We start from the raw sequence: 21,411 nt of genomic DNA, 5'->3' as shown, positions 1-21,411 counted from the left end.
ATATGAACACTACTTTTACTTTACACACAGGCCGGGATCTTGTTTTTATATACTTTCTACAATTATCTACACAATAAATACATATATTTCTCAGGACATACTTGCTGCATGTCCTGTGAAATATAGTGGTCTATGATTGGTCCTTATGCCTATCCCATGCGTGTTTGTGTGTGTATATGTATGTATATATATGTGTATATATATATATATATGTGTATATATATATATATATGTGTATATATATAATTATATTTGAAGGCCTGCAAATCAGTGTGTGTTAATCTTATTGTTAAATGGTATATTGTATTGTTTAATTTCGCTGTTCTCTATTGTAATAGCGCTATGGAGCTCTATAAATAAATCGTAACAGTATAAAGTAAGGAGAGAATGATCTGGTGATGAAACGAGAAGGGGCACAGTAATGATCAGAAAATGCCCCCACCACGCTGTGCATGATTGTATAACCTTTTATTAATTTTGTCATTTGATTTTCAATAACTATATGCTTGATCTGTCTTTCCACACACGGCCATGAGCTGTGACTTAAGCTGATGGTCAGTAATATAAATGTACTTATCTCGAACGCATACAGTTAATGCCAGTGATGTAACTAATTATTTTCATTATTCCATGAATTTTACTAAAAAAAAAAATTTTCTACTAGACTTTTGCATTAATTCCTGCAAAAACATTTCACGCCTTCTTAGTAAAAAAAACAAACAAAATAAAAACCTCTATTTTATCATGACCTGTGTATACCTCCATTTATAGCATTTAAATACCTCCACCTAAAAAGACCAAGAAAATTATATATATATATTTTTTGTCACACCCCGAAAACGGGATGATGAGGACGACGAGCCAGAAAAACACGCGCGCCGAAGCCATCGAATCTCCCAGGCTGTATGGATGGCCCTGTGTTTGTTTTAACCCGGCCGCCTTCTCAATGCCTGATGATAATTAAGTACCAAATATACCATATTGTGTGGCTGCGTAATCAAATCAAGAGAGGATAATATTCTTCTGTATTAAGCTATTAATGTAATTGGTCATGAAGCATAAAATATGTTATGTAATTAAATAGGCTAGAAATTATATGGCCTATATTAAGAATTATCCAAGCTGAGAAAATGTTTTCTCTGTGGCCGTTATAGGGAACATTGCTTTCTGTTTCCTGACCGCATTTGTAAAAAGACAGAGGAGATAGGAAAATTGGCTTCATCAGTGGATGTCACGCCAGCCCCATGAGATCGGCTATGAAATGCTGGTCTCTATTTACATATACAGAATGATTTAATCAAGGTAAGTCTTCCTATATTCGGCCTCATTAAACAAAGAAGTTTCAATGTTATATGCAATTCTGTCTGCTCCGCTGCCTTCATCTAAGGGGAAGAAGCTGGCAGGCTGCATTTCTTTTTTTTTTTAAAGATACGTCAAAACACTTGAAGCTTTAAACTGTAATGGGTTTCTTAATCCAAGTGCAGCCATTCAGCCCTGAGTGAAAAATGTGTTGCTTTATATTCACTTGCCACTAAATCTCTTTCCCCTTTTTAATACATTTATTGACTACCTCGCCCCTCTCTCCCCGATACCGGCGTATTTAAATAAAAGAAGTAAAAATCACACCAAATATCTCAAGAATAGTCGTCGGGGATAGTCCTTCCGATTTTTTTTTTTTTTATTTTATTTTAATTTTTTTACCATCTAAGATGAGATTGACGACTAAGGTCTTTGTATGGGGAAGCTGCCCATTTTTTTCTTGACCTTAATCAGTCCTCGGTCTCGTCTTAGACTAGATTTGGCCGACTGGTTCTGCCGTTGATCTGCCGTCAAATTCAGAGTTTCTATGTATCATGCGGGCACGGACCCAAGATCAGCGGCGTCAAATCAGTCAAAGGCATAATTACGCTAAACCCCCTTCCCTGCTAACCTTCAATGTGTGTAATTTCACAGGAGGAATCTGATCGCTTTCCTTAGGTAGGAAGGCCAGTCAGTGCCTTAAGATGCTTAATACATTCCGAAGCATGCATATATATATTATATATATATTATAATTTAGTGCATATATAATGATGAACACATGTTGTGTATGTTGTGGGATGCTGGATATACTTACTTGTTATTCGTTGCTGTGCAAGGTGACGGTTACATATAATGCCACTGTCCATCCATGCCCATATTCATTCCCATTCCACTCATAGGCCCTAGAAAGAGAGAGAACGTAGTAAGAGACACCAGATAGGAGGGACAGAGATTATCCTGCGGTTATAACCATTCCTATTTAAGTCTGTTTACCGTGTGTGTTTGTGCGTAGTTTTCCGAAGAGAGCCACACATTATGTCGCCAGACAGTAACTGTAATCATTTTTTTTTTTCTCAAGGTGTGTCAGATTTTGAAAAAAAAATACTAAATTATGTGTATATGTCTCCAGAATGTGCATTAAACTATATATAGGATGTCCAGAACATATTATATGTTGTCGATTTAAATAACCATGTTCTGCATATCTGCGCATGCTAAAATAGTTTCATTAGGCAGATGTTGCCGCTGTCACATGGCAATGTCTAACTGTTGTGAACGTCACCAGAAGTCTGAAATTTACCTGCGGGCCGGATCCCCATGTGTTGTTGACCATCCAACACAAAGCTCCCCATTGGCTGACCCTCGGGACTATACGCTGCTCCTTGGCTCACTGAAGGATCAAGAAGAAAACCTGATTGTGGTCAAACGTGGACACAGAGAAGGAAAAAAGAAGAGAAGACATACCGGAAAATCAGCAAAGGTTCCAGTGTCAGGACTGAAACACACGCTATCAACCCGCACAAGCACCAAACCAGACACTAACTAGACGCTACATGGAGAGAAGCCATGATTTGCTTGGCTTGGTGGGGATCAGGATCTCTAGGAACATGTCCCCTTTACACTCATCTTGCCCCTCACTTAAAGTTAGGAGCCACCGGGGTCTTTATTACTGCCCCACATGCCTTAAACATTTCGAAGAGATTTTTGGAAGCCACAAAACATTAACATTGTCACATGCAGAATGAGAAATCATCTCCAAGAGGAAAGATTATTGGTAAATACAATGAATGTGCAACGTGATGCACAAAAAATGCTTTGCTCCTTCCGTAGACAAAAATCGGCTCCATTCTAATGGATGGGTGAACCCATTCCACTTTAGTGTAAAAGTTTGTGAGAATAAGGGCAGGGGGGGGGGGGTTTAGCTGTGAGCTCCTATTAAAACACCAAAAAAACAGCCTGCTTTTTTTAATGGCAATTAGGAAGTATTAAAAAGTTTGTAAATTAACGAAGGTGGGAAAAATGGGGGAAATTATAATGATAATGTCCATTTCAGTCCAAGTCATTAAATGTGATTGGTGTGACTTTTTTTTAATGGAAAATATGCTTCCCAAAGAACCCCCCCCCTTGGCATTACCCCACACACATTCTCACCCTATACCTTAAAAAAAGCCAGGGATATTATGCCGGCGGGCTCCTTGTGAATAGGCTGTGAATGAATGCGCACAATGGGACGCATATAGACGCAGCTTCCTTGTACCGCCAGGAGGTTTTGCATAGGATGCAACAAGTAATTTAACCCTTCCATTGGGGGCAAGCACCTGCTTTGGTAACAGAGGGGTTAAACGGCTTCCTAGTGGCCCAGTACTTTGCGCCAATTAGCGGTTTGTGGGAGGAGGGGTTGCAATTGTACCGAGAGCATGCTGGAAATCTCCAATTAGCACCAATTAGCTGCTCCCTATGGCGGGATGCTGGGATTTAAAAGGGGGTGACATTGCCCCCACTTCTCTTCTCTACTGTCTCCCAGAATGTCTTGCTGAGGCATTTTATTTACTGCCCATTGAACCCTTCTCTGTTTCATACACCTCTGGCTGATGCAAAGTTCTGACAGGAGCTGCAGAAACTTAACCCGTTAGTAGTTAAGTGGAGAGAAAGCCGCCTGGGACCTCACCTGCTCGATTAGACTGGTCAATCATCGGCTGGACTATTCGTCTTCTGGCGTTAATGAACCTGAAACACAAGAGAAATACAATTTGTTATTTTATGCAACATTCCCATGAAGAGGATAAGAAAATGATACACAAACCCCTTCCGATTGACCTTCAGAAACATGCTTGAAGACCACTAGTTGCATGGTACACCTTCCATGTGCAATTTTCAATTCAAAAATAAAACTTTCATTATATATATGAGAGGTTGGAACTCGGGGACTTGTAAACTGTTAGGAGTTGTTCCTTCCTATAACTTGAAGCTATACATAATTGTATACAAAGAGGTTAGCATTGATGACTGCTCCTAACATGTCCCCTGCTGCCTTTCGTCTTCCCTCTGTGGAAATGCTGTTGCCTCTGGGCAGTATGGATGGCCTCCTACTTTTGGGAGATGTGTATCAAGTTCATGTTTGTTTTCACACTGTAGAGACGAGGTTAAGAAATCTCTCAATGATATCACAGAGGAGCAAACAAAACCTTTATGTCGCTGACCCTTGTTAGTCACAACATTAAAAGCCACCATCACAAGATGGACTTCACATATCTGCCAACTATGTACCCAAAAACCCAGCCAGGAGAGTCCACACACCACAACGATTGTAAAAGTTACAAGTCTCCCTACTTAATGTAATTAACACATGGGCCAGCTAGATAATTGTGTAGGGGATGCCGCTATGAAGATCTTACGTTAGCAAGCAAGTGCATGCGGGAGAGACACCAGAGACATCATTGGCCCGGAGTGCTAGCAAAAGGCACGAAAACTGAATAAAAAACTCTTGGATGGCATAACGGAGACCCCAAGTAGATGCAGCCCTGAAACGTTGCTTTAAATTACGACAAGTCTTCTCAGATGCAAATAAAAATGTTCATTTCCATGGAGCAGCCCAGAAGTCCCCTCTCTGATCTCCCAGCATAGTCCTGCTCCCCTCCTACCCGGCCCTAAATGAAGTCCAGACTTTTTGTTTTCATGTGGCTTCTCTGGGTCAGCAGAGACATCCATTAAACTGTCTTAAGTTTTATTGCCAGTCCTATAGAGGCTAGAGAGCCAGCTCCAGGAGTGAGGCCCCCTCCTACCTCATACTTACCACCTCCTGCTGACTCAAACTTTAAAAGCCAGGGGGGTCACACACAGGTCAGTGCCAATTGGTGCTGACCTCTGTTGCCACATGGGGCCCCTAAGCTGCACAATTTTATAAATCTGGCACAACTTGCTGGCATTAGAAGATATAAAAGTGAGGAAAGGCAGAAAGCAAACTACCAGTTAAAATGACCTAAACAATCTCCAGTTTGGGATTGAGTAGCGGTCAAACAATCAGAAGGCTGAAGGCACATCAGGCAGAGTCTGTTGGTCATATCATTCCATATATAAAATCTACAGCTTATGCTTTATATACAACCACAATGTAGAGAAAGCATAGTATATACTGATACTTAATAAAAGATCCAGGTGATAAGCCTGCGTGGACCGGACATCAAAGGTAATGGAAACCAACAATACATTCCTCCAGGATGGAGACCATCAACAAGGGTTCTACAGACAGGAAATCAACAGATAACGCAATCTTCAGTTATCTCAAACCAGTAAAGTGCTTTGGGAAAGAATGTAACGTTAGGGTGACCAGAGCAGGATCCTTGCCGAATGGCCATACGGGGTCGGGGGAAAGATCTGTTTATTAAACATCTCCTTGGTTTACACAAGAGGTGAAGAAGTGAGACCAAGAAATGGTTCGCAATCCAACCAGCAACTGAAGGCTCTGGGGCTTTAAACAAAGAGGTCTATCAGGAATGTGTGGGGAGAGAATGACAGATTTATCAGCTGTTAGGCAGTGAAGGGTTAAGGGTGCTCAAGGCAAAGCATAAACATGAACCCAGGGGGCTGGCATGCGCCATTTCTGTTTACCATGAGGAGTGTGAGGGAGCATGGCGTGTATCCTTTATTCCAACATGTGTTTCGCATTAAGCACAGAGGGGACTTTCCCCTCCACCCCTCCCTAAAAGCAGGTAGTAATAGCCCCCTATTTGACAAGGACATGCAGAGCCATAAGTCACCATGCCGTTAAGGCTGGATCTAATTTAGATGGTAATCCCAGAATGAGTGCCTGCAATTTTTCATGTTACCTTAACTGGTAATTGTTGCCATTAATCCTCTGTGTTTTGAGTTAAACAAATATAAGGTACCAGTATAAAGCAGACCCCCTTAGACCCTGCCCCACACCTTCTACGCATTAAAAAGATGGCCGCGTTTCCAAAGGCGCGCACATTCAAAACGCTACTGGAACCTCAGCCTTACTACGGCGACATGGGCCAGTTTACAGGCTGCGAGCGTTTCTATAAAATTGCGTGGATTTGTCTAGAAAGGTCGATGTTGAGGGCACCTTGTTTCCAGAAATTCAGGGGTTTGAGATAAACGCAGGTCAACCCTGACCCCAAACATAGAAAAAGGAATGTCTGCCATAAAGCATTAAAGTTATTGAACACGAAGGACCGGAACAATAATGGCGGATCAGTATGAAAGTCAGTCTTCCATGTTTCATTGTGTCCTAGACCGAGGTTACATCCACTGCTTATCTTTTTAAAATTATTTGCCCTGATTGGGAGCGTCCACAACTTCTGCCGCCATATTCGTCAAGCATTTTCTGGAGAAAGCCGATGTGTTCGACGTAATCGGCTGAGAAATTCTTTGGCTTCTATGGTGATCAGTCCAGTTTTAACATTTGTTGCTTGATTTGTCTAAATAACTTTGACCTTCGGTCTACAAGAAACATTTTTAAGACACAACTGCTGGTGTAGGACCAACACACTACCCTGTCCGAAATGTGGATAATGTGCAAGTTTACCTCTATCCCCCAACAAAGACCTTCTGAGGCCTGCAAACCATTAGCAATCCCCACCCCCAACACACCACCATGCCCAGGACTCAAGGCTGTCTTCAAACAAGTCATTAAAAGGAGGGTTGAGGGTTCAAACAAAGGTCATTTCTTTGGATACTACCCAGAAATGTTTCGTAAACTGGGATCGCTCCCCATTTGTGATGGGGCCAGCACACAAAGCTCCACGTACTCTCCTGTTACCATGGAGTGCACTCAGAGCTCCACATCCTATGTCTTGGACCCTGTTTACAGGAAGGCTCCCGTTTTACAATGAGTCGAGGTCTGGCACGTTGCTGCTCTCCAGCTGTTCCTACAGTATTGGTTCTAAAAGTTATAGTCCGTTTTTTTTGCTCTCAGAGGATAATGGGAACTGTAGTGTAACAACACCAGGGGGTAATAATAAGCTATACCTTAATGCGCTTCAAACCACATCATTGTGTCACGTGAATGGTCATAGGCAACTTTGCTGCTGCAGGAGCCCAGGTCAGGAACAAGGAAGCAGGTTACCAGCATCCAAGCACTATGCCAACAGAGGTTTATCTACAGGGAAAGGTCAGGCTTTGGGAGTAGAGGGGATCCACCAGGTGCTTGGCATCTACATGGACTACCACATGTGCTGATGGATGCCCAGGTGGCGCAAAGGAAAGGCAGATGGTGCCCTGTCTGCATTTGGAGTGGATTTTGCATAAGACGTGTGCCCGCAGAGATAGTGAGACTGAGCTCCACCAACTCTCCGCACTTTGCATATCAGCTACATTTGCATACAACTGTCCCTCATCCAATGTGTAACCCTTTGCATGCTTTCTTCAAATATTCATCAAATACATTGACGCACCTAGTGTATTGAACCAACTTAAAGGGTTGGCTTAAGTATGGGGTAACCATTAAAGATTTGTTTATTGATTAAAAACCATCTAACCATCTACCCCAATATTTTAAGTAGTTCAAAGCATTTTTATGCTCACGCCAGGGAACCAAAGCGCAGGCTCTAGGTTTTTTGGACTCGATTACTTCCAACAGAAGAGTAAATGCTCTTCTCACAATACAGAAATACATAGGCAATGTGCATGTAAGCAAGAATGATAGAAGGCAGGCGTGCTGAGCCAGCCAATGGAGAGACAGCTCCTCTAAACGGACCGAGAGAAACAAAGAAAGTGCCCCTGGAAATAGAGCAATTACAGAGTGCAAGCTTTGAAGAGATGAAGGTGAGTGCTCGGGTCCCCAGCCTTTCTAGCCCTGATTAGCTCTGAGGAAGATATTTTCTAGGTCTCTGGGAAGAGCTCTTTGGGCCAGATGTTACCTGTCCGTCAAGCAGCTGAAGTGGACGAGTAGGCTGGAAGGGAGCATATCGGAGCTTTGATCTGGGATAGAGGAACGGCTGATTTATGGAGTGGAACTCTGTTCATCCGTTCTGTTTTACTTTCTGTCCTAAGGCAGAACCACATATTGCAGGAGAGAGAGAGAGGTGGGAAAAAAATGCACCAATCTTTACAGCATCAACGAGCTCTGACAACTGAAACAGGGTTTTTCTTGGCCTTAACAAAGCTTAGAGGCATGTCCTTTGATGCTCCTGTTTTCTCCCTTGTGCTCTCCCTTTCTCTTTTTCTCTCTCTCTTTTTCTCTGTTTAACATACTACTTGCTGTTTAATTCAGCTCCAGTAAATGGAATGGACCGTGGCCAGGAAGCCTGGGGCATAAACACACCTGCAAGATGGCAGTGCACTGCGGTCGGGTCACTCTGCTGACTTTACCTGGGGAACATGTCCTCTACCACCAGCCAAAGCCTCACTCAAGTCGACAATGGCCTTTTAACAGTTAAACATGAATATAAATGACCTTCTGTTGCTTTGGAAGCTGTTGTCATTAAAGACCCAAAACAGGTTCTTAAACATTACATGGCGAACTCAGGTCAGGTATCTCTACCCTAAAGCGGCCTGCCCTGCGCCCCTTTACTCCCGATCCCCGATCGGTACAGCTCTTCCTGTCTCTTCTCTCTTATATGCTTACTTGTCTTCTTTAAGAAAATACAGCCGTTTATTTCCCACCTCCCTAATTTCCAAATCAAACAACTTGTTTGTAGTTAGGCACTTTCTTTAAACGACTTCTCCATTTCTTGTTCCTTCTCCAAGCCCAACACACATTCCTCACAGCTACGAACTCTATGCTCTTTTGACTTAACAAATCAGATGCTTTCTGCTGATGAATTAGCAAATCTGTAATTAATCTCTTTCCAAGAGATAAAATAATACACATTCCTTGTGCATAGCTTCAGCTAAAGCCACTTTTCTAAAAGACAAAATGTTAATATGAAGACTATATCAAACCCGACGATACACAACACCGACATCATCTAAAGAAGATCCCAAGATACCTGCCGCTTCTAGACAACTTATACAAAGGGCCAGAAGTTCTAAACAAATTGCATTGAAGAAGAAAAAAGAACACGCCAGGTCAATAAAAAAAATAAAATAAAGATCTCCATATTATTCTACCGCTCTGCACAAACTTTCTATTCTGAATGTGCCTACATGAGATAATGGATGGGATGGAGCGAGGAGGACATCAGCCTGGCCAGGATAACATATCCAGGAGATGCGAAGGAGGCACCTCTTGTGATGGAGCTTCTATTGCTGTCACCCTCGATCATTTCCCCAATTGCCTCGCCAATCTACCACCGCAAACAGTAATTTTCTCTTGGAGGAGCGCTGTTTGTGCTACTCAGTAATGATAGAGGAGTCGGCTCTTTCTGCTTGGAGTCAATAAGTCCACTCTCTGAAACAGGCATCTCCCGAGTGCTTCTTCAGGTGTCTGTCTGCTCCTTGAAAGCTATATCCTCCCATAGTACTCTATTAATCCCTACAAACGCTGACAGCGAACGCAGCAACATATTGCAAGGGAAGATTGTATTCTGTAGACGTTGAGTTTGTACACCACGGCGATGATAATAACCGCTGGTCTAAAACCTTATGGTTTGCTGAAACATGGAAGTATTTACATCAGGATTTGTGAATATACTAAACTGGCCACAGATGAACTTCAAATTACCATTTAATTTGCTAGTCATTTGAACCTATGGACTGCAGTTACCGTCTTCTGGTCCACCGACTGGCCAGTGATGCTCTATAGACAAACTGCGCCATTAACGCCAACAGATGCATGCACAGCGCCATTATACCTTAAAGCAGATCGGCGTCTGTGCCAGTATGAAGGGTCTTTCAGTTCTCTGCCTCGGTAAAAGGTGAGGATATTACGCTAACCTGTAGCTAGGATGTGTCACGCAGGGTTAAGGCCCAGCCATTCGGATGGACAGTAAATAATGACTGGAGCGTTCAGCACAATCGATGAGTCTGGCTCAGTACCAAGCGGGCAGAGCTGCCAGGTCTCAGGGGCCACAGTTTCACGGCAGGTTCTTAACCCATTTGCCTCTGTACCGTTGGCACGTCTCCCTGTCTAAGCCGTTCCGGAGGCTCAGGAGGAGTGCGGCCAGCGCCTGCCACTTCGGCTAGCCAGGGGCAACGTGCTGCAATCCGAGTGCTGTCATGTAACGCCTTGCGTGCCACTTGTAGTCAGAGCTCTCTTTACAAAAGATACCTAAACATAATCCAGATCAAGGGTGGCTGCTTTTTTTAACCTAGCAAAATTCGGCGGTTGGCTACAAAAAGCCAATAACCTTATTATCTAAGCCATTTAGACTTGGCATACATGGCAACATTTTATTAGTGTTAATGTAACCTCGCTATTAACCCTTCTCTGGCACAACATTACAGCCCTCGCTGGCAGTAAAGGGGTTACATTTCATTCGCTCATAACTAGGCTGAGTAATCCTGCGCCGTACTTTAATTTGGTTTTAATTTTATAGGCCTCGTTTTAACTGCTTGCCTTACAGACCTTTTATTCCTTACAGGAACAGTTAGCTCATAAACACGAGATCCGCCGCTTCCTATACACTTCGCCTTGCACCTCAGACTGCATCTCGCTCCCTTTTTTTTTCCTCTCTTTCTCGTTCTCTTTCTTTTATTAGTATGGCCTTTTCCATTTTTCCTGCTCCGAGCCTGGGACACAAATCTCGCTGCTATTGCAGTGTGTGACATCTCCGCTCGTTTGCCGCTGCTCATTAACAAACAATACTGCTGTGAAATTGGTTTAATGACAAAGTAATAAAATTGCTATTCTGCTCACAGAGTGCCCGAGGCGTTCTGAGGCAGGCTCTGGGTGCCAAGATGCATTAAGCTGCTTATTCGTAAAAAAGGGAATCATCTGCTTCTAACCTCCCCTGCCTGTATACATTGTGGCTTTCATCTCCTGATAAAAAAAAAAAAAAAAAAAGATGGGTTTTCATAGGTGTTTCTCAGACCGGGTAAGAAATTGTTATAAAGCAGGATTTTCTTTGCCGTCAGTGTCTGACATTCCCTCTCGGAGATGAAGAAACACCAAGGCAGTGACGCCCTTCCCCATGTTCTGTAGAGGAATGTTCTTCAGGTTTGTGGTCTCCCCAGAGGTCTCCAGATATTCCAGATTCCAATTCGCCACACAGGTTCCACGGTGTACCTCGTGGACGCCATTACCATGGAACCATGGGTCATAATTATAAAGTAAATCCACAAAACTCTGTGCTGTAGTCTGGAGAATTCATGGCCAAAGCCAACAAGGTATCTCTGGTGGCTCCAGGATGGGCCAGTACTCATACAATAGGGTCCAGGTTATGGAGCCCTCTTTGTGTGTTTCCATAATTATTGCATCTCCTTAAAAAACCAGATATGGTTCTGTATGTTCAGAAACTCGTTCCGCCAGCTGCCTCTAACACCCACTCATGTATGTCCAAACCATATACCTCTCCGAAAAAATAAATCTGTTTAATTAGTGTTAAAATTAGCGATTCCGTAATACCAGCAGAAAGAACCGTGTAAAATACGCAGACGCTTCTAAGTGGCTCTAAATTACTTTTAGGTAGGAATAAAGTCCCATTTGTTACGTATAATGCTACATTAGTGTCAGTGTCCCCGGAGTTATGACAGCGGGTGATTTGGTGGAGGATAGGTGAACAGACAATAACCATGCAGAGACATGCGCAGCCCTGGATGCAAAATGAAGCATTCGGGTACAGAACGGTATTTAGAAAGCAGCTACCTTTTTTTTTAAACCAGTTTCCACTTGTTACCCCAAAATGAACCGTTCTTTTCCAACGACTACCTCTAAGTCTACCTGTTCATCAAATCGTTTCTAAAATGACTTTTATTCGGGCGTACACTACAGTTCAAAAGTTTGGGGTCACTTAGTTGTTTAAAGCACATTTTGTCCATTAAAATAACAGCAGACAGGGTTAATGTTGTAAATGACTATGGTAGCTGGGAACGGATGATATTTAAAGTACAGGTTTTATGGATAAGAAACAAGGTTTATGTATATACATGGAGAGATTATATACGCAATCACCATAGCAACATAGCTCTTTATATTTCAGTTTATCTAAAGCAGCCAAAAATCCAGGGAAACACCAGGGGACTTGGCTGGAAAGGCGCAGGTAGGTAAGTAGAAGAAGGAGGCGCTATTGGAGTGCGCAAAGCCACCTTTAACCCCTTCACACTCTTTTCCGGCCTTATCGCCCGTAATCTGTGAGTGCCGATTACCCGCCAATCTTCAGCCAGTTTCTGTTCCTGGTTTTGTCACCTTTAACCAGAAAGAAACCTCCGTTTGCTCTCCTGCTAATGACGCTGATATCTTATCTTGCTATGCAAGTTAGGGAGAGTTTCAAATCTTGTGTTTACCTTGAAAGGTGAAGGAGTAAGAAAAGGCAAACAGACGTTTCCACCGCTTGCAACCACAGTATATATATATATATACATACATACACACACACACACACACACACACACTTTTTATAATATATATCCTTGGTGCCGGGTCATCTGAAGACACAGGTCTACTATTTTGTTTTAAAATATTCAATGATCTGTTTATTTTTCTGTTAATGTACATTAAATGTACACACGGGTATTCTATACTGACATAGACTTCATATGTGACTGCATGAGCTCAGAGAGAGAGAATTGTGCACATGGAGCTATAGTTACAAAAAACACCCCAGTGCAGAATAACGCAGTCTCTTTTAAAGGGGCACTTTTTAAAATCCAAAATGTGAACAAGAAAATAAATTACCACCCCAGCAGCTATACATACACGCGTGTGTATATGTATATATATATATAAACCATACCACCCATTCTGGATTTGAGGAAGGGGTTAAAGCCCCATGCACCCCATTCTCTATGCATTTAAGGTACAGGGTTAATGGGTTAATCCAAAATCATTAATGGAAAAAAGTAATAGAAGGACCCCAAATCCCATAAAGAGACATCTGTACTGGGCATAGATGAGCTCAGCCTTCCCGTCTTCTCCAGGTTAGCAGTTTATTTGTGCATTAATCACGTTGACAGAAGCAAGGCAACTCAATTTTCTGCCTCTGTAGCCGGGCGCATCACTTTCTGCACCGCACTCAGCATGGAAACGGCTGCATCTAAGCTGTGGTTACCGGTTTAATTGAAATGCTATCCACACTATAGGGTGCATTAAACTCTGATAACAGCAGTTCCTGTGGCCAACTTAAGTAGCTTGGGAAGAAGAAGAAGAAAAAAAAAAGCGAAGAAAATAAAAGCGAAGAAAAAAAAAATAGCCCAACTGATAAGTCAGACAAACCAGCTAATTCTCCGAGCGTGTCTCTCATTGTGATCCGTAAAAAATGGGGGGGTTAAAATGAATCAGAGGACCACGAAAATCAATTGACCCGCGGGTGGCTCATCGGGAGCTCAGGCTGATAAAGCTAACGGCTTTGTTGGTGTCTGCCTGCCTGCACGCCACAGATAGGGCACTTTGTAAATGAACCTGCTTTGATAAATATATTAAGGGAAGCTGTGAATAAAAGGCGAAGGCTTCTCATTTGTAAATACAGAGCCGGCTACACGGAATTAGAATGATAAAATAGAGTCCCATGTAATTAAGTTTGTATTAGTGCTGAAATCCGTGCAAATACTCTCCCCGAATTCTGAAAGAAAACTGTCGTTTCAATTAATCTGAACATCACCCCGGAATGTAGGGAACAAAATTAAGCCTGCGATAAAAATAAAAAAAACCAGGGCCTGTATTTTGATAAGTAAATCCAATATAATTTCTTCTCGGCTCTGATCGCTGTCTGGAAATCCTGCAGCTCCCCCCCTTCTTTTTTTTTTTCCCTCCCCGTGTCTTTTTTTTTTTTTTTTTTTTTATCCAGCCCTAGAGTCAGGGCTAATCCACATAGAAAGGTATCATTCTAGAGCTGGCTGTGAAATATCAAAGCAGGTCGTCTGTTGTTAAGATGGGCCAAGAAAGCAAAGAACACGGGTCACGGTAACTGCTATACCCCCTATGGAAATTCCTGTAGAGACTGTGCCCCAGTCAAGAACATGTATAGATTATTCAAGTATCCGCACGCAGCTGCCTATAAACACAGTATAAATCACATCCGCGTGAAATGAAAACCGAAAGAATGGTCATTTTAGGATGAAATCCTGTGTATTACAATGTTTTGACTTTTTTTAGGACACTTGGTGGGTGCCTATTAGTCACTGGCTCACAATAACATGACTTTATATAGAGTTTTTTCCTGCAAATGTAGTTTAAAATTCACCGAATATGAATGACTATTATACCTGAGATTTTTACAGTACGCAACAATTTGAAAAAGCTAACGTTTCAATCACCGGGTAAGATGTTGGGAGGAATTCTACACTTTCTAATAAGAATCTTGAAATAAGTCCTTTTCTGGAAAACTCGACAATAGAGTTAAATATCGCTGTAATCAAATGAACAGGTAGATGAGAGCTCAGCAGAGGCCAAGGGGTTAATTAGTGTAGAAATATAATTTTTTTTTTCTCTGTGTTTCAGTTATATTAAGACCTCAGCATAATTAAAGAAAAATGTTAAATTAAAAAAAATAATTGTAATAAAAGCCCCAGAAAGGAGAACAGATGTTCCTCTGGAGTATAACAGGATCACCCTCTTGGTGTCTCCGATAGCGGTCACTATCAAGTCTGTTTTCATTTCTATAGCTACAGATCTTTTTTTTTGTAACCATCTTTAATACATTTATTGGTGGTCACGGTTAAGTGGGAGTATGAAGCTCTTCTAGATGATTATGAGAACAGAGGTTCCCTGAAATAAGGAATCTGAGAGCCCCTGCTGTAGAAAACATAAATCAGCTTGTTAAAAGGCAACACCGAGTAGCTTTTAATCAAATGTCACACACTGCAGCATTATGCTTTCCTTTCCTCATTAAATTGCAGAGCCGTTGCTGAAAGCGTTGCTGAAGCACTCCAATAACTGTCTGCTGTGCTCCTCAGAAGACCTCTCCAGCCTCCCCAACTTTGCGAGGGGTTCTACATGGTGCCCAACTGGTGTATCGAGTTACATCAATAAAGTAAAATATGGTGCATTGTTGGTTGATCTACAGATATTATAAACGTGGCCAATGTGAACAACTCATTTTATTTCAATCTACGGTGGGTCTCCTGGCTGCACGTTATCAGGACAGGCTCCGACGGAGATGTGTCTGCTAGCTGAGTCCTCTGATCTCCAAAGCTTCCTTACTGACCACCCAACCCGGGTTCCCATCACAGAGCGCAGTTCTTTGGTCACTCACCAGTTGTTAACTTGCAGAATAGTCAGTCCTGTGTCCTGTGCTAACTGCTTCTTCTGCTCTTCTGAGGGGTATGGATGCTGCAATATAGAAGAGAAAGTGAGTTATTAAAAAAAAAGAGACCCAAATACGTTCATATCTAACGATATACGTAATGGAAGATGGTGGAGGTTTACAGGGCCAACATATAATAAAGTCCATTTCCATTAGAGATCAGCACTCATTAGAACCAATAATTTAAGTTTAATAGGTGAAGCACTTAGAAAGAAGGAGAAATTCCATCCCCAAGCCCCGTTCAACTCCATTACTGTAATGCCCCACTTTTAAGCCATATAACTATCGCCCTTTGTGTTTTTTGTGTGCTCGCTAGGCCCTGTGTGGAAAGAGTTGCAGGTGATCCAAAGACGAGCAATAATCACGAGAGGGACAGCGAGTCTCCTTGGTGCTCCTGTAACACGGTTCTGTGAAAGGCCACCGAAGTCCCATACGCGGTGTTTGTACTGCACTGTTTACCCAGGCTGGAATGCTCCATTGCCAATACATTAGCCCAAGTCGAACAATAAATAACAGCCATTCAGCACCAAGCAAACTTTTTTCCGCTTCTATGAAGGAATTAGCAAGGATGGGCAGCAATTCTATGGGTTATAAACAGAGCCCCCACCCCTCACTCAAGCACAGCCGGATAGAAACTAAAACCAACAGCTCATTGTTTGCCTGCCAAATGCATAGATATTGGGGCTTCCAGAAAAAAAAAAGAAGAAGAAAAAAATAAAAAGATACCAGGATGCAATTTGTGATGCAGAGTGGGGTGTAATAGTATGTAATTGCGACTAATGATACAGAATGGTTCTAGATTGTGTGATGTGGCTGCTGTCACTTGGAGAACAGAGGACAATCGCCCGAGAACTGGCCCAGTCGCACGACGGGGTTAACTCTGTTTGTATTCATGCTGCCGGCTTTTAATATTCTGCAAATGTTAACATAGAAAGATGATAATGTCGAGTTAATATGGGTTAAGGATAAAATGAAAATACATTTTTACTGATTGCTGGGTGCTGACAATTTTTTGGCTTCCTCAGCAGCCTCTCTATTGAATCCATGTAATTATACCAAGGCTTTTTTTTTTTCCCGATGTCAGCCCCCCTCCTCTGCCCCTCCTCCCCGCCTGCCCACGCTGCTAATGACCTCCTCGCTGTTATCAAAACCACTAATAGTCCCCCGGCCCAAGCAGGAGCAACGAGCAGGGGACATGGGGAGGCCCCGGCGTAAGTCATTTGCATGGGGTGCGCTCGCACTCATTCTGCCCCATCAGAGCTCAACCGTCAGGGGCTGTGAACAGACTGCGTGATAAATGCTACCCCTAACCCGCAGACAACTCCCAACAATGCCACTGCCACCTATTCTCCTGGCGGTAATGGAGATAATGAATGAGAAGCCCAACTCATCACCATCACGGGGTGGCTGGGAAAAGAGAGCCTCCAACTGCCTAAAGAAAAGGGACCTTAATTGGCCGAGGACATCGTTTAGGGAAGGGGGTGTATGGTAATTTCATCCGCTGACACAGTACAAAGCTGTTAACTAGTTCTGAGCTCAGTAACAGAAGCTTCTTGTTGATTCTCCGAAGAATAAACTTGGATCCCATTGCCGCCTTCTACTCAGGACGAGAAGCCACTGGGATTTAACTCATCCAGGGTTCCCTCAAAAATACTCTGGCGGGAGAACGATGATAGATGGGGTGTCTGGCAGTCCAGCTACTAATCTCTTATTAGATGTGTGCTGAGGACACTCAAGATCCAAGTGGGCTCGTCCTGCCACACACAATACCACACAGTATTCAGGAGGACAAAAAGAGTAGAACAATAACGGCAAAAAAATGCATTTAAATACCAACAGCAAGACCGGCAAGACTAACACTCAATGACACACACTCACACACACTCACACTCATCATAAACGGGTTGCTTATGATCCAGGAGAAGGCTGTGGTTATGTTTGTCACCGAAGGTCCGATATTTTTTGTACCTTGCAATGACCATGCATACAATGTTTAGGAAGCTGCCTCCTTAATATACTTAATATTATTATTTTTTGTAGTAATGAGGTTCTTTAACGGCTCTGTTGTATTGTTTGTCAGAATAGCCGTCATACGTTCCACATCCAAAGTCATCTTTTTGTTTTTTTCTAAATCTTATAAAATAATCTTAGTTAGTGCTGGATCTGCTTTAGTACTCTTCCAGTATGGCATTGCGAGAACACATGAGATAGGCTCTAGTTTCCCTCTTTGGCCGTTTGCGTCGTTGCTAGGCATGCTTTAATAACGTTACATACGTGTACAAAGCAGTGCTAATGGATTTGTATAAACAGGCTGATAAGTGGCTGGTGGCCCCTTCTAGCCGCTCGTTGTATAAACAGAACAGCTTCATAAACACTGGTCAGTCGGCACACAATGTAAACATGGCTGCCCTGCCCTACACTGTGCGCTAAACAAACTCTCAATGGGAAATATGGATTTCCTAAAAAGACTGGATTCTTTCTCAGGCTGCGGAATTCCCCGACAAACGAACATATCTGCCCTTTGAGGAACGCTCATTGCTCTGCTATTTATAACCTTTGACCAAGACCAAACATATAGACAGTGTGCACCAAATGTATTCTGGAATTGTCCACAGAGACCAAAACTATATTCAATGTACACCAAATGTATTCTGGAATTGTCCACAGAGACCAAAACTAAACTCGATATACACCAAATGTATTCTGGAATTTCTAACTGCTGTATTATGAGGGATCTAAATCCATCCATCAACTCGGGGCTCAATCCAGAACACAAGCTTTCCTGGAAATAAAGACCTTTGCCACCAAAACAACTGTCATGTACCTATTACTTTGTGTGTTGAACCATGTGTATACCAGGACAGTGTGCAACCAAAGCCCTCTAGAACCTAGAAAGTTCAAAGACAAATTGGGCTAGCCAAAGGATCAGGATAACTTAACCCTTAGGACTGTGATTCCAGCAGAGCTTATTTACGGTTGTTTTAGTGTTGGAACTCGTACTAACAAAACATGACCTGGGCGCAATTCTTAAAAACACAGTAATATATGTTTGTGTTAACAGATTAGAGCCGTTGAGGACTAAACAAGGTCAACAAAGTTCTTTGTGATCCTTCTGCAGAGACCTTGTTCACTCTGCTGCCCAAAAAAACTCAAAAACACACATACTGGATGCGTATCGTAACAATGGCTTCCACCATGACACGTCATGGATTATTTATTAAAAAAATTATTCTGAAAAGTTGGAAAAGTGGTATTTTCCCCATAGCAACCAATGGGATGACTCAATGAGCAGGAACATTCAAGTACAAGCTATGACCACTTTGCTCCAGAGCCACTTCTTAAACCAAACCCCCTTGGAGCTTCTGGGAATCGCTGGTGTTTAAGAGGTTAAAGCCGCATATACAGTATCACTGTAGATTCTAATACACGTGAACACGCGTAACTTTTTTTATACCCACATGGCAGAGGGTGGAACGATCGCACATCAATAGGCCTTGTGGGAAGCCACATTGCGTATTACAGATTATAATGCAAAATATGGGAATGCGCGATCAGCGTGGGCGTAATTAAATTAATTAGCGATATAAAGCACTCGGAGGAAAGTGTCTCCACACACAGAGGTATATGGGTAAAACAGGTTTTAAATATTTAACAGGAAGCCATCTGCTGCGTGCTGGGCTGTTCTTCCGAAATATAAATAAATAGATGTGCCTTTATCAACCCTGGTACGAGTCCCTGGCCCCTAAAGAGGTTATACTTAACAGCTCACCTTCCTGAGTCTCACGCTCAGTTTTAACACCTCTGCCCGAGAGCTTCCGAGGATTTATTTTATGGTGTGTGTGTGTGTGTGTGTGTGTGTGTGTATGTGTATGTGTATATATATATATATATATATATATATATATATATATATATATATATATATATATATATATAGAGATAGATAGAGATAGATAGAGATAGATAGAGATAGATAGAGATAGATAGAGATAGATAGAGATAGATAGAGATAGAGAGATAGATAGATAGAGATAGAGAGATAGATAGATAGAGATAGATAGCTAGAGATAGATAGATAGAGATAGATAGATAGAGATAGATAGATAGAGATAGATAGATAGAGATAGATAGATAGAGATAGATAGATAGATAGAGATAGATAGATAGATAGATAGAGATAGATAGATAGATAGAGATAGATAGATAGATAGAGATAGATAGATAGAGATAGATAGATAGAGATAGATATAATTTAACCTATATATTCTGTCCTATATATAATTTCCTAAAGGTTTTAATCAACAAAAAAGTTTAAGAAGCCTTTTCAGCTTCTATGGCAACAACCTATCAGTGCCTACTTTTGTGTCACATGACAGTTAAGTGTCCCCTGCAAAAAGTTCTGAATGATACATAATCGGTTATGATAAAAGGGTGTAATATAAAGATTAAATAGTTTTTTTTTTTGTTCACCAAACAAGGGAAATTTCATGGTTTCAACATTGTTGGGCACCATTTTTTTTAAAAAAATGTATTCTCTACACTTCTTATATATATCATGAAACACAATTTACATTTTGGATGGATTTTCCCCATGCCATGTCTGCCTTTTCACTTAACGTTTTAAGAGTCTTCTTTCTCTAACCCAGTAATGTTCCCGTTGTGTCTGAAAGCTCCTACAGGAGCATGGTGGTTAGGCCATTACGCAGTCCCAGGAGTTACGTTATCACATGGCGTTCCTTTAATGCCTCAGTACCTTTTGCGGGAACCTGCACTTTTAAAAGCTCATTACTAGAAACCTGTATTCCCTCCAGAGTCCGGCAGGCCTTACTGTAAGCATCTCGCGTCCTAAATATCTGACCGGCAGAACCATTTTTATCTTGGGTAATCCCGAAAATGAAGTCCACCTTAACCCATTTAAACCATTTTATTGCATACAATAAATTTGTGTATATAAATATATATAATTATATTTATTTATATACACAATATACATATTATAAATATATTATATATATATATATATATATATATATATATATATATATATATATATATATATATATATATATATATATATACACACACTATAATTGAACGACACGCAATAAGGGAGACGTGAGGATATTCCCAATGGTTAATATGAGAGTAGAGTTGGATCTAAACACAATTATTTTTGCTTGTTTGTATGTGTAAATGAAATGAAACCGGGCTGTATTAAATGTCACTTAATCTTTGAACCGGTCTCTGCTGGTAACCTGGTTTGAGAGTTCATTAGGCGGAGAGAAGAAGTGCATAAGGGAAGTGTGAGCAGGAAACTGCAGCCTCCCAGAGGAGGCTTCGTTTCAGCAGCAGGAACAGCCATAGCAGCACTTTATAGCGGACGCGCTGCTGCACTCAGCACATGCTAGCCTTGAACTACGCTAGCGATTCCATACAACGTTTACTCGGCGGAGCATGAGGCGCTCTGCACAATACTTCACGGAAAACAAATTGCTCTGCACTCAAAATAAACAGCGCTTGGGAAATTGCCCAGCGCTCACATGCGATGCGGAACTTCCAGCGGCTGTCGGAAGTGTGGGCTTTCAAGGCCGGGTAGCTCATCGAGCCATTATGGAGACCCCCATCTCCAAAATATCAGGAAAGACCGGTGGATCTCAATGTGTAACCGTGGAAAGAAGAGAGAGGGGATGTGATAGAAAGATTACAGAAGAGAAGTTTATGTCCAAGGAGGAGAAATGTTAGGACAAGAGGTCATAGTCTCAAAGTAGAGGGTCAGAGCCTTAGATGTAATGTAAGGAAGAGAGGGTGG

The 21,411-nt window shown here is 41.9% G+C and overlaps 1 protein-coding gene and 1 long non-coding RNA gene across 7 annotated transcripts in view; one reads left to right on the top strand and one right to left on the bottom strand.

Annotated features, from left to right (window-relative positions):
• Window positions 1–21,411, bottom strand: part of MEIS2 (Meis homeobox 2) — an 82,832-nt gene that overhangs the window by 1,715 nt on the left and 59,706 nt on the right. For 3 of the 6 annotated variants that reach the window (XM_053475639.1, XM_053475640.1, XM_053475637.1), the window contains exons 9-12: window positions 15,552–15,628; window positions 3,971–4,029; window positions 2,603–2,713; window positions 2,117–2,204 (exon numbers count right to left, since the gene is read on the bottom strand). In XM_053475639.1, coding sequence (XP_053331614.1) covers window positions 2,146–2,204; window positions 2,603–2,713; window positions 3,971–4,029; window positions 15,552–15,628 — 306 coding nt within the window. In that variant the 3' untranslated portion in view covers window positions 2,117–2,145. The remainder of the gene's footprint in view (window positions 1–2,116; window positions 2,205–2,602; window positions 2,714–3,970; window positions 4,030–15,551; window positions 15,629–21,411) is intronic. The other 3 variants (XM_053475641.1, XM_053475642.1, XM_053475638.1) reach the window with 1 other exon arrangement.
• LOC128505310 (uncharacterized) lies at window positions 900–2,456 on the top strand. The gene is made up of 2 exons (XR_008355564.1): window positions 900–1,302; window positions 2,381–2,456. It is a non-coding gene; the product is annotated as an uncharacterized LOC128505310 (long non-coding RNA).

Source organism: Spea bombifrons, chromosome 9 (assembly GCF_027358695.1).
Source record: "Spea bombifrons isolate aSpeBom1 chromosome 9, aSpeBom1.2.pri, whole genome shotgun sequence".
NCBI classification, from domain to species: domain Eukaryota; kingdom Metazoa; phylum Chordata; class Amphibia; order Anura; family Pelobatidae; genus Spea; species Spea bombifrons.
Note: the sequence above shows the minus strand (reverse complement) of the source record. Positions and strands in the feature narration are given on the sequence as shown.